Source organism: Pithys albifrons, chromosome 3 (assembly GCF_047495875.1).
Source record: "Pithys albifrons albifrons isolate INPA30051 chromosome 3, PitAlb_v1, whole genome shotgun sequence".
NCBI lineage: Eukaryota > Metazoa > Chordata > Aves > Passeriformes > Thamnophilidae > Pithys > Pithys albifrons.
The window spans coordinates 74,566,935-74,580,136 of record NC_092460.1 but is presented as its reverse complement, the minus strand read 5'-3'; the positions used below and the strand labels follow the sequence as shown (position 1 = coordinate 74,580,136).

Below are 13,202 nucleotides of genomic sequence, written 5' to 3'. Positions count from 1 at the left end.
GCAAAGTGGAGAAAAAGGAGGAGTCATATGCGAATGGCGAATACAGCCAAAATACATTAAACCCAAACTGAAGTCAACTGTAGAGTACCAGTTGACATGGTCATTATTTATTTGAATAAACAATAAACAGAAGCAGAGTTAATTTGTTTCTCTTGAATGTAGAAACTACTTACTATTATTCAATTTCTCATACAGACAACTGGGACTTGACTTAGTTCCAAGAAAAGAATATGCTATGGTGGATCCTGAAGAGATCAGCATTACAGAGCTCTACAGACTGGTATGTGAATGTAATACTCAGTAATTTTGCTGTAAGTTACCTACTGTTGGTTTGATGGCAGCTCTCTTCCGCTTAACCTAAAGTACCATTTTTTGATCCAATAAACTGGTGTTTCATAATGTAATAAGTTTTACTATGTCATCTCAACATCCGTATGAGATGCTTTGATTCAATATCGAATTTGTGTGTGCATATGTGTTTATTTTACATGTTATTTGTTAGATTTGTTTTCTGATGTGTCATTAAAATTTTGACTGTTAGCATGCATTTAATCATCAGTAAAAGCTTATGAGATTCTTTTTCCTTAGAGCTTTACCTAGCCCATGAGTTTGTTTAGATAAGATTTGTAGAAATATAATAATATTCTCGTGGTACAAGTATTGTCACAATTAATCATACTGGGTTCTTGGTCTTTTCTAATATATTAATGTAAATAGCAGTTAGATTGCATAGGAAAGCTCTCCTTTGGGTATAAAAGCTCATCTTGATTTACTGAAACCAGCACTGGTATTTCTTATTCTGATTAAATGTCCTGCAAGGTCTAAGAAAACTTGCCAATTTGTTTATGTAGGCTTTGGCTCAATATTTAAGTACTGCAGCTGATACAGATAGACAGTTCTGAGCTTTATGTGTTTAAGACTAGGATTTTATTTAAACTAAATTGTATTTATGATAACTTTTGTTATTAAATACACACACACACACACACACACACACACACACACACACACACACACACACATACACACACACACACACACACACACACACACTTGCCTCCCTTGCTCCCCCTCCAAATCATTGCTGCAATCCTTTGTGGAGCTGAAATTATATTTTTTATTATTTTAAACCACTTGTGTTGATAACTTCTAATGTCAAGCCTAATGTTAAATTCTTCATTTTAACAGTCAGTATACCTTTGAGTAGTTTTAAATTCATATGTAATGTTATGGAATCCTGTAGAAGCACTTGATAAAATACAGTGAGGTACCATTAAACATAAGAAGAAACATACAGAGTTAAAATAACCCAGATTAATATTTGTGGAACTCTTGCAGTGTAGTTTGAAAAATATAAAGGGGAACAAAAGATAACCTTGGTATTAAGGTTAAGTAGCTTAGAAAGATTGCAGTTTAAAATTATTTTTGGTACAATATAAGATTGTTGTGCTCTTAATGGATGACTAAAATGCTAAAGGTATGAACTGTGAAGTCAAATCAAGATAATTTATTAGCTTCTATATAGCAGTTTGCTAAGGATTGTAAAATATGGAGGTGATTGCTTTTTTCCATTGTAAAATACTGATATTTAGTCTTCTGCAAAAGCATTTTTTTATATGTTTGCATACTAGAATGTCAGATCATTAACTTTTTAAATCAGCTATGAAATAATTTGTTGTTTCAGCACAAAGCATTAAAGTGGCATGGAATTTTCAGAGTAGAAAAAAGGTAAACTTTTAGAGGTTACTGGTTTTCTCCTAGAGATAACTATGATGCAGTGCAACACTGGGACAAGTAACTTCCTTGCGTTCTCCTTGTCACATGCAAAAAACCCAGAAACCATCCAACAACCTGCTCCAAAACAACAACAGTAAACCTATTGCAAAGATATACTGAATAAAAAAAAGTAATTTGGATTAAGAAATTAGTTGTGTATTACATTTCTTACCTCTTTTGAGATTTTCATGATAAATTCAATCTGGCTTCTCTGGTATTTTTAGATGGAACATCGTCATCGAAAAAAAGACACACCAGTACCCGCTAGCAGCCACCATCTTTTTGTTCAAATGAAGAGTTTAATGTGCTCCAATTTGGGAGAGGAACTGGAAGTAATCTTCTCACTCTTTGATAGTAAAGAAAATCGACCCATCAGGTGCCATGTGATTTTTACTCAAATACTGATTTTACATACGTTTTACGCTATATATACTGTACATTTTGATAAGGTAACAAATTCCACATTAACAAGTAAGAAGAAGATAATCTTCATTCAGGAGAAGGTTTTGCTTCCTCATGAAATTCAATTATGCTTAATAATTTGTAGTATCACTTCAGGGTTAAAAAATTTGTATTTTGCTGTCTTATTTACTTATTTCAGTTTTCAGTTGGTTTTGTTTGTGTAGGAACATATTATACATGTAAGCATAAAGAATGAATGTTAGTGCTATGACTTAAAGTTTGTTTTTCAGTATCTATTCTCTCTCCAATCAAAACTTTGAACTGTTGCTTGCTCTGTCATATTTGTGAGATGAGTTCTCCTCAGTACACAAAACTGGCAGGCTGCTCTTAGTCAGTGAGTTAAGAATACTTTTTATGAAAGGAGCCTGTACTTCAGTGGAAAGGAGTTGATTCTTCAGTGAAAGAGTCAAACCCAATCTCACATCCACTTTGGGTTGGTTTGGCTTAATTTTTTCACGTGGGAGCCGAACCATTCTTTTTCTGTTTCTCCTAGAGCTTAAATTCTGTGAGAGTCTTGATAGCCTTTGATTTTTTAAATATTCAGTAGTTGTTTCTACTTTTAGGAGAATTCTGGCCGAGAGAGAAAGCATAGGAGTGGTCAGTAGTGAAACCACTATGTGCTTAATAAACACGAGCACAGGAAGAAAGCACAGTTAGTACAAGAGCCTAACAAGTTCTGGTTGAGGAATATGCCAGGAAGTCTGAACCATTAAGTGGTTGTACAGTGGTGATGGGTGTGGTGGGTTGACCCTGATCTCTGGCTAACCACAGCTGTTCTGTCACTCCCCTCCTCAGCTGGACAGGGAAGAGAAAATAGAACAAAAGGCTCATGGGACAAGATAAGGTCAGGGAGAGATCACTCACCGATTACCATCAACAGCAAAACAGACTTGACTTGGCGGAAATTAATTTATTACCAAACATATCAGCGTAGGATAATGAGAAATAAAACCCAAAGCCTAAAACATCCTTCTTCCTATGCTAAACTTCATTCTTGATTTTCTCTTTATCATCCACCGCCACAGCAGTGCAGGGGGATGGGGAATGGGTGCTGCAGTCAGTTCATTACATGTTGTCTCTGCTGCTCCTTCCTCCTCAGGGAGAGGACTCCTTGCACTCTTCCCTTTGTCCAGGCTGGAGTCTGTCCCACAGAGGAGACAGTTCTCCATGAGCTTCTCCTGTGTGAGTCTTTCCCAGAGGTTGTTGTCTTACATATGGCAATAGGAGTTTGGAGAACCATATGGAAGTTGGGCTGAATTTGGTAAAATTATGCTTTCGTTTTGCAGTGCAGGCAAGATAACGAACCAGTGCTTTGAAGGAAGAGTACATTAATTTTTACTGTTAGTGAGATAATATATACACACCTATTGTTACAGTGTTAGCTGCTAAATATTGACATTTCGTTCTGGCCTGCAATTTAGATAGTAGTCACCAAAATGCAGTTTACTGTAATTTCTGAAAATTAAATGTGCATCAGGATACATGGTTTGTGTTCACTCCAGTGAATGCCACAGCAGGTGATAGATTAGGAGAGAACTGCAGACTTTGACAGAAAACAATTCGGGCTGATATAGATTGCTGAAAACAAGGTTAAGGCAGTGGTGGTGGTATGAAAGCAAATGGATTGGATTTCATGTTACATGAAAGCACACATTCTAGAGGTGTTTCTCTCATGCTTGCTGTGATCAGACCTTTAGTTATTGATTCCTGACTCCAGTGTCTGTTTGCAGCTGCTTACTATGTGTGAACTTCCTCATCCCATTACTAACAAACCTTGAAGATGCCTGTTGTTACAAATCCAAGCTGCCTTCTGGGGTATGGGGGGAATGACAGGATAAGCTTTGTGATGGCAGTTTGCAAACATGTGCAAATCAAAGAAACATACAAACCCACAACAAAAAAACCCTCCTAAGAGACAAATAGAAGCCTCTCAACATGCTAAACCGGAGTTTTAACAAGAACAAATTTAATGCAAGCTATACCTGTGTCATAGAATGAACTCTGGAATAAAGAGGTGTCCATGCTGGAGATTGATATGGTCTGTCTGGACTAGGCTTGGAAGTGACTTAACCAGTTTATCACAGAGTTAAATGAAAGTTAGCTGGTCTTGGTGCGCAACAGTATTGTGCAATATATAAGTTTTATTCAGGACAAATGAGTAAGGTATTTCAGAGATCTTTAGGGCCTCGGTGATGCATGCATGAAATGAGCAGCCTCCCTCAGAAAGATGAGAGGAGACAGTGTCTGTGCTCCCCAGCCCCTGCAGTTCACCCCCTGCAGTGGTGCCAAAGCCTGTGGGCAGTAATGGAGCTGTGGAGCCTGGAGATGCAGACTCTGCTCCTTTCTCATGAAAGTGCAGGTCAAAAGCTGTGTGTGGCAACTCCTTAAGGTCTGTCACAGCCCAGCTGTGGCATTTGTCCCTTGGTTTCCTCAGTCATCATTTTGTTGTCCAGTAGAAAAATGCAATGAGAATAATAGATGAAACTTGTTGCTAGCACAGATAAACATAGAAGTATATGAATATACATGACTTAAAATGTATTTCTTCAATTCATTGCTTATTGTTAGAATTTCTGGGGTTTATTTCTTTGCACCATGGTTTCCTCAGGTGGGTTATCCTGCTTGTTTTAGTGAGACTGTTTGAATGCCTAATGTTAAGTACAAGTTCACAGGTGTAATTACTCCAAAAATGTAGCTTTATGTGGACTCTAATAGTGTTCATAGTCTACCTGATATAAATTCACATAAAGCAAATGCGTTCTGTAGTCTCTTAAAGAGTTCAGTTGTAGAGAGTAAAAATAGCAGAATTCAGATTTAAAAATAGAATTTCTTAAGACTAACTTAGCTTCCTCTCAAGTGGACCTGCAATTGTAAGATTTCTGTATACATCTATCTCTAATATATCTATTTCATTTTTTCTAACCTGAGATTTATGCAATTGAAATAGCTTTAAAAGATTATTGGAGGACTAGAATCAACATTATCTGATTATTGTTTAAAATGATTGGGTATCTTTTTCCACAGCCTTTTTTTTGTTTGTTTTGTATTTGTTTATTTGAAGGGAGTTTTTTTTGTTTTCTGTTATCAGTTTTTGTACTGTTTCAGCTGTTTGAACAGAAATATTTGGTCAAGTGTCACAGTTAAGCTGAATTGCAATTGCAGATGCTGAGGTGGGGCAAGTATCTACAAAAAGGAACAGTAGTTCTACTCCAGACTAGTGCAGGAAAATGCCAGTCTCTGGGTAGGGTGCTTTGATGCAAAATGGTTCAGAAAGAAACATAGTATGTTTGAGCTCACAACTCACCTGGCTTCTTCATGGTACTGGCCTGAAAGAAATTACAGTATATAAAGGATATTTTGCGGTATTTTTCTTAGATTTTTTGAATATGTCAGCATAAGTCTACCTGTATATTGCTGCAGAGTTTATACAGAATGTATTCATTAAATTTTGAGTATTCATATATTACTGATGAGGATGTGATTTTTACTACCATGCATAAAATAATTTGATTCTGGAATAGTGACTTGGCTAAATTGCAGTTACTGATTTTTGTGATCAACTGTAATGCTGGGTACTTTGAAAGGCTTTGATGTTTCTCTTCATTTTGAAAATATCTCGGTTATTAATAGAGTGGATGGCATGTTACCATGTGGAAAAGTCTGTGCTTTGGAAAAACAAGGAAAAGAGGAGGCGCTTCATAACATGGGGAATGTATGGTCTGATAGCTGAGATTTGTGCAAGAGTAAGATTGTCCTTAGGGCATTGTAAAACTGTAGTTTTCTTAGGCAACATAAAAGACTGATTGGACTAAGAGAATAGTCATTGAGCAATGAAAGCTAGTGAAAATTTTTGTTAGACAGTTATAGATTCTCTCTGGAAAAAACTTGCCATAGCAATTGAGACAAATCAAGTTATGAGCAGAAAGCTCAGTGTGTTAACAGTTCTTGCAATTGACTTGGACTAGAATTGAGTGTCAAATAAGAAAATAGAACATCATTACATGCTAAGAACAGTTTAAAAGAATGTTAGGTGTATTAAGTATAAAAAAATTGAGTTATCAAATTGAAAACTATGATCCTGAATGTAAGCACAAAACTTTAATGCTTGTGACCCATCTGTTTTGTAGCAAGAAGTTCAGTAAGTATTGTTGTCAGGACTGGATTCTAACATGTTGCAGTATTAGCCACTGTAAAGACAACCAGAGGAGGAAAGGGAGAATAGTAGTAATTTTAGTTCCTTTTACACTTTATACAATGTCTTAATGAAGATTGCTTTTGCTTAGGAGACAATCACAGATTCTTTGGAAGACAGGAAATGTAAGTTTGAATATTCAAAGGCAGGGCAAGAAATTTGGCATGGATCTTTCTTTCGTTAAAGAAAAACCCAGTCTCCTGATAGAAATCTGATCCTCACCTACACTGCACTCTTGTTCCTCTCTATTTAAAATATTAAAAAAAAGTCCAGAGTGCTTTATATGTAAATTTAAATTTAGCATTTCCTCCTCTTCATTATCTTTTATTTCTCTGAGTAGTTATGCCTTATTAGAAAAGAATTAATCCTGATAGAAAATGCAAGTATGTCTTCAAGTGGATTCAGGAGGAGGAGTGGACTTGTCATCAGCACTGGAATCTGTGTAGATGGTGGTATCTTTCTGGTGCCTGGATTAAGACATATACTACTGCTGAGTGTTTCCTTTTTATCTAATTTCAGAAGGTTTCATGGTGACTCAATGGACATTAGGATTGGAATCCAGCTGCAAAGACATCTAAACTTGAAATCTTTGTGTGAATTGCACCTCTAGGCTCCTATTACTGTTTGCAGAGATCTAGTTATCGTCAGCAAAACCTAGAAAGCAGTTCAGCTGATGAAATGTCTGCATCTTCTTTAGGGCGTTTTGGATGGCTCCTCAGAATCCGTAGACTGTATTGATTAAAGAGCTGCTCAACGTACCCTGAAGTAATTTTGATCTGAATCTATCCTATTTCTTTTCTGTTTTTTGTTTCACTACTTTAATAAATACTCTTAATAAAGTTTGAGACTTCAAATTCAGAAAGCATTGATGTTGAAGTCATAAATGATATAAATTCTCAGTATTAGATACCTGACTTCTTGACATTAGCCCTTCAGCGTGGAATCTGTAAGGAAAAGCACTCTGAATTTGCTCTTTAAATATTTGCAAAGGATTTAGGATAGATGGATCAAAAGTCATAAATACATGTATAAATTTACTGTTGTTGCTTCAGTATATACTGATTTTTTTTTGTTAAAATGGAACACATGGTGTGTTGTTTCTTTTGTTATTATGTTATGGTAAGCAATATATGTGTTTAAGGAGTATCCTTCTACTTTAACATATAAATTGGTGTTCTCACTGTGTGACCTACCAGTGCATTTCTGGAATAGCACTTTTTAAAATAAGTAAGAGATGGAAATTAAAGCCATAAAAGCATTAAACAATTACTCTGTTTTTGATAATGTGTCTTAGTATTCTTTTAGTGTTTTAAATAGATCATCACTAGATGATCTTTAGGGTCTGTTCCAACCTAAACCATTCTATGATTCTATGAATAAAGAAAAAAATGGGTACATTAGATTATTCTAGGTTAACTATTTTTTCATCCTTACAGCACATATAAATGCTCATGATTTTTCTGACATGCACTAAGAATTAGGTAATAATACGTTTTCTGGTGAGATGTGAAAAACTGATGTTGAAATGCATTAGTGATTTTCCCAGAGAAGAAATCTCATGTCAGATAGTGACAAAAAATTCAGTGCTGCTTAGGGTTCTTTTTGACCTTCAAAATTTCTAGGTAAAGATTTCTCTGGATTGGTAGCAGCTTGCACTGAACTTAGTGTGATCAGCACCCACTTTGGCAATAGGATGTTTTTCTTAGCAGCTTTACTAAGCTAGAGGTAAATACTCTTTCCATTTTTCCAAATCACTTTCCATTTTTTTGGGACAGTATGGGACTACTTTTCCCCATAGTTTTTTCTGTTGCTGGAAATTGCTGTTAAAAATAACTGTTTCTAGATGTAGTGGTATCCACAATAACATCAGTTCTGTTGTAATAAGTTAGAGGTAATAATACAGTACAAGTTTATTTATGACTTTATTATTGTTGTTAATAAGCAGTAATAATAAATACTGGTTTTCAGACTGTTTCTGTATTGATACAATTGTCTGATGTGTCTCTTCACACTTTAAATGGCTTTTTTGAACATGAATATTCTACCTGTATGGAAACAAGAAAACTGTTAGTATTTAATTCAGGTATTTAAATCTGAGTGATGACATGCTCGTGAACTTGATGCATTAAGACTACAGTTGCAAGTCATTTATTTTCTACTTAATTGATGCATGCTAATTTTGCTTGATATGTATGCATATGTATATATCCATATTTTCTGGCTAAACTAGCTGCTAGGAATAATTTTTGCTCTGAGTTAAATTAACAATAATGAGCTGAAATAAACCCCTGATGGTTCCTAGAGTTTTCCCCGGTGTGTTCTGGTATCACATTCCATTTGCCTTCCCCTCCTTCTGCTCTGCAATTTTTTTTCCTAGAACAGTAAAAGCTCCTGAATAGGTTAGAGTGAGTTGTGAATGGCACTGCTTTAATATGGTACAGCCATGGGACTCGTCCCAGTAAAATTCTTTGGTTTATGCACTGTTACATCTTCAAGCCTTACATTCCTCTTCCTCTCCTTGCATACACAATTGTAGAGCAGGGTTGTTACTGTAGCTGGAAAATAAAAGAGGTCCATACTCACATCTCTTGACACTTGTCTTTCAATTCAGTCCTGTTTTCCTGGCCACTGCTGAGCTTTTACTAGGTACTTACAGTTCTACAGCAACTTAGTGTGTACCTCAAGTATGTGAGTTCAGTCATTATCTGGATCTATTCTTCAAAAGCACCTGATTCAAACTAATCTGATCACATAGATCATAAAATGGTATATGTAAATGGATATGACAGGATCATAGTTTGAATGGGGGTAAAAATCCTGTAAAACATGAAGTCACTCAGCTTTTTAGCCACTACAATCACATTACAAAAACAATTTCAGAGTTAAATGTCAGATTGTAGACACCTTAATGCAATTGATTTAATGTGAGATGCACTTAATGAGAAAATAGCTAAGTTTAAACTTTAGGTAAGCAATAGGCCATTGTTTCAGTTCCAAAGGAAGACTGGAAATGTGTGTTTGTAATGCTTGAGCACACTGCAACAATCCTGTGTTCTGATGCTCTCTATTAGCTGCTTTGTAAATCAGTTATAGTTTGTGGTCATTTATCAGACTTAGGAAGTTTTTCAGGTGTTTCTTTTCCTTGGAATATGAAAACGCTTAGATTCCCAACATTTAGAGTACTGTAGAGTGTGACTGTGGCAATGACTGTTGGCTTTGGGGATATCTTTTTCTCTTACCAGTACAGTAGTTAATGAAAAAAACTTCTCTTTCTGCAGTTGGATCACATTTAAAAAGCCAATAATAGGTACTTCAAGAGATTACAGTTACCCATTTTGTAGTGGCAGATTTTGAGAGAAATAAAGATGACAGTACGTGCTTTCCCTCCACATATGCTGACATCATTTACCCAATACAACAGTTTGTTGCAGCAGTGATGACCTTAGTATAGCCAGGGGGCCCATTTATAACAATGGAGCTCTAAGAACACCAATCCTGTAATCAAAAATGTATTGATTTTTTTTATCAGATCCTGGAAAGTTCTCACTTACTAGCTTTTAATAGAATCAGTTTAACAAGTTGCAAAAGACCTTATTCACTGAGCCTCTGTTGACTTTATTTCTTGCTCTAAGAATGTTCTGCTGCTGCAAAACCAAAGGAAACAAAAGAAAACCCCACCAAAAATATATACCAGATGACTGTGTTAAAAAATTCAAGTTATCCCAATGTCCTCTGAAATGCCTACCTTTCCAGTGTAGATCCTGTAAGACCATATTGATAGTGGCAGCACGTTACCATCTTGACTTGGTTGTTTTAAGAGAATTTTGAAAACACGAGCAACATTGGGTAGTGTGTTATGAAAAAGGGAATGGAGGATATTAGGTTGCTGCTGCCTACATTTGTTCTATTCAGACTGCAAACTCTGTTCTTGGCATTGATGAATATGTATAAGAATGCTGCATCATCTCCTGCTCACAGTCCCAGTTGCTCTGCTGACCTTTAAATTTATGTAGAGTTTGTTCCTCTGTGTTATGCCAACATATTGCTATAGAAATTCTTAAATTTGCAATATGACACATAGTTTTTATGTATTGTCTTTTCTAAACAATTTTTAAATAATTTTTTTTCATGTAGCAGTGTTAATGAGAAATTTTCAAGGTACCTCTTCAGAAAGATGAAGTGTGTTAAGATTTTATTTCATTGATATACACTTTGTGTCTGTGTCAATATGATAGGAATGTCTTATCAGAAATGATTGATGCCTCTGGCCCCATTTGTCTGAGGAAGGGAGATAAGTTGGCATGCTAATCCTCCTTTTTCTATCACCTTGAACAACCTTGTTTGGAAGTATGACCCTCAAATGAGCACAGATTCTTAAACAGTACAAAGAGGAATAGGTTGTTTATCCAAAGCCAATGAAAGCCAACTGCATTTTCTTTTTTGTGAGCTTTTGATTATATCCTTAATGATAGTGTAAACTCCAGACCATATCAAAGAATAAGATTACCCTTCCTTTGTTGTACTCTAAGCCTCACCTTTTTAGTGACATACATGTCATCAATGTTTTTATGCCGTCTTCTTTCCATTTTGCTGTTACTTTAATTCAGTTAAATCTTTTGCCAAAAGCTGAAATCCACATTTTATAGTCAAAATATTTACTACTTGGTGTTCAAGTTTTCAAAATTTTGAAAAAAGAATACAGTCAGTTTTTCTCCCTTTGAGGAACAAAAGAAATTATTCTACAAAAATATAATTAATAAAATAAGTGAATGTTTAAAGACATGTGAACCTCCATCAACATCTTCAAACCTGAGACCTGCTCTGTTCTAGCACAGCTCAAGGAATCTGACTTTTAGTCATCCCTCTACCTAAGTTTTTGCAACTGACTATTGCTGTTAACAACAGCAAGAAAGGCCTTGGATGTCTCTTGAATCAAGCTGATAATACATTTCCTCTACCCAGAAGGCTCACTACTGACAATCCAAGATGTCTTTCTTAAAAAATATCCTTATGGCCCCTCTTGAGCAAGAGCTCAAAGATTCAATATTATTTTAAGCGTGTAAGTGGGTTACACTTGAGTATCAATATCTAGTTTACTTAGGATCAGTACTCCAGACATCAGCACTCTCAAAGCAGGAGACTCAAATAATTAAATTCTTTGTTGCTTCTAAGCCACATTGAACACTAGACCACAAAGGAGATGGAGAATATATTTGTGAAGCTGTAGGGTATGTACTCAGTGCAAGGCTACAGAGGTTATAAAAATGTATAAGAGAAGAACCCTGTCACTCCGGCTCATGAAGAATATGCCACATGTTGTTGCAACACATGTTGTTCATTAATTATAGTTATTTAAAACTTCAGGGCAAGTAAACAAATGGTAAAATGTTGCTTCATGTCAGTGATGATCTTGCAGAGGTGGAAGATGGAAAAGAATGTGTTGAGAACTGTATTTCCAAAAAGTCACAAATTGCCCATCTGTAATTCTGTGCTGCCTTTATGGGGTACTTACACATAATCACAAAATCATGGAATGGTTGAAGCTGAGAGGGAAGTCCAGAAGTCATCTGGTGTAACTCCTCTCAATCTGGTTGCCTAGGATCATGGCCAGATAGCTTTAAAGTTTCTCCAAGGATGGAGATTCCACAAGCTCCCTGGGTAACCTGTGCCAGTGCTCAGACACCCTCCGTAAAGAATTTGAGTCCTGATGCCTAGTGGGAATGTCCAGTGCTTCAGTTTATGTCCTTGTCTCACTGAGCAGCACTGAAAAGTGCCTGACTGTTATCTTTGCACCCTCCCTTCAGATATATTGAGATATGGTATAAGATCCCCTCTGAGCCTTCTCTTCTCCAAGCTAAGCAGTCTCAGCTGTCATAGCCTTTCTATCCAGTTCCTTAAACATGTTTAGGTGTGGTATAAACACTGCTGAGTAGAGAGAAGGATCACTGTCCTCATCCTGCTGGCAATACTTTGCCTAATGCAACCTGGGATACCATTGGCCTCCCGTGCCACAAGGTCACATTTCTGGCTCGTATTCAACTTGGTGTCCACCAGGATACCCAGGACTACAATGTGTGAGTCTATTCTTCCGTTCCGTCTTCTTTTATGGCAATTATTTCTTCATTTTATTCTAACATCAGAGAAGAAAACATATTAGATTTGGAGAATGATTGGGAGGGCACTATAAATCCAGATTTGGAAATAATTTTATATGGTGCAACGTATCTTGAATACAAAATCAGGATTGAGAGTGAGAAGTAATTTATATATCTGAATATACGTGCATGCAAGTTAGTTCATTAGTTGATTTGCTGCTGCTGTATATGGCTTCTTCTATATCTGATTGATATTTAAGTTTTGTGTTTCTGAGTGTCATGGAAATTCAGAGGCTCTATTAATATTTGTTTCTACCATTATATAGAAGAATTAATATAATTCTGGGAAAAAAGGGGGGGGGGGATGTTTTCCAATTGTTGAAGGAGCTGTGTGTCAGATGTAGTTACCTGGTACCAATAGCACAGAACTTCTGGGAGGTGTGAACACTGACTAGAGATGCAGAGTTCAAACTGGACTTAGTTGCACTTTTTCAGCAGTGGAATTCTATTTCTTTATAAAGATTCATGTACATGAATGTGTGCCCATAATAATTCCATATCATATGCTTCTTACATACACAATTGAGGTGCTCCTTATAATTTTTTATCTATCATTAGGTGATAGGCTACTCTGCCCTTTTCGCTTAGTATACTATTTTTTTGCGTTTGTAACTTTC

At 36.1% G+C, this 13,202-nt stretch overlaps 1 protein-coding gene across 4 annotated transcripts in view; it reads left to right on the top strand.

Annotated features, from left to right (window-relative positions):
• DOCK4 (dedicator of cytokinesis 4) overlaps window positions 1–13,202 on the top strand; it is a 250,323-nt gene that overhangs the window by 107,146 nt on the left and 129,975 nt on the right. For all 4 annotated transcript variants that reach the window (XM_071552419.1, XM_071552417.1, XM_071552418.1 and 1 more), the window contains exons 7-8: window positions 196–280; window positions 2,001–2,152. In XM_071552419.1, the coding sequence (XP_071408520.1) occupies window positions 196–280; window positions 2,001–2,152 (237 nt within the window). The remainder of the gene's footprint in view (window positions 1–195; window positions 281–2,000; window positions 2,153–13,202) is intronic.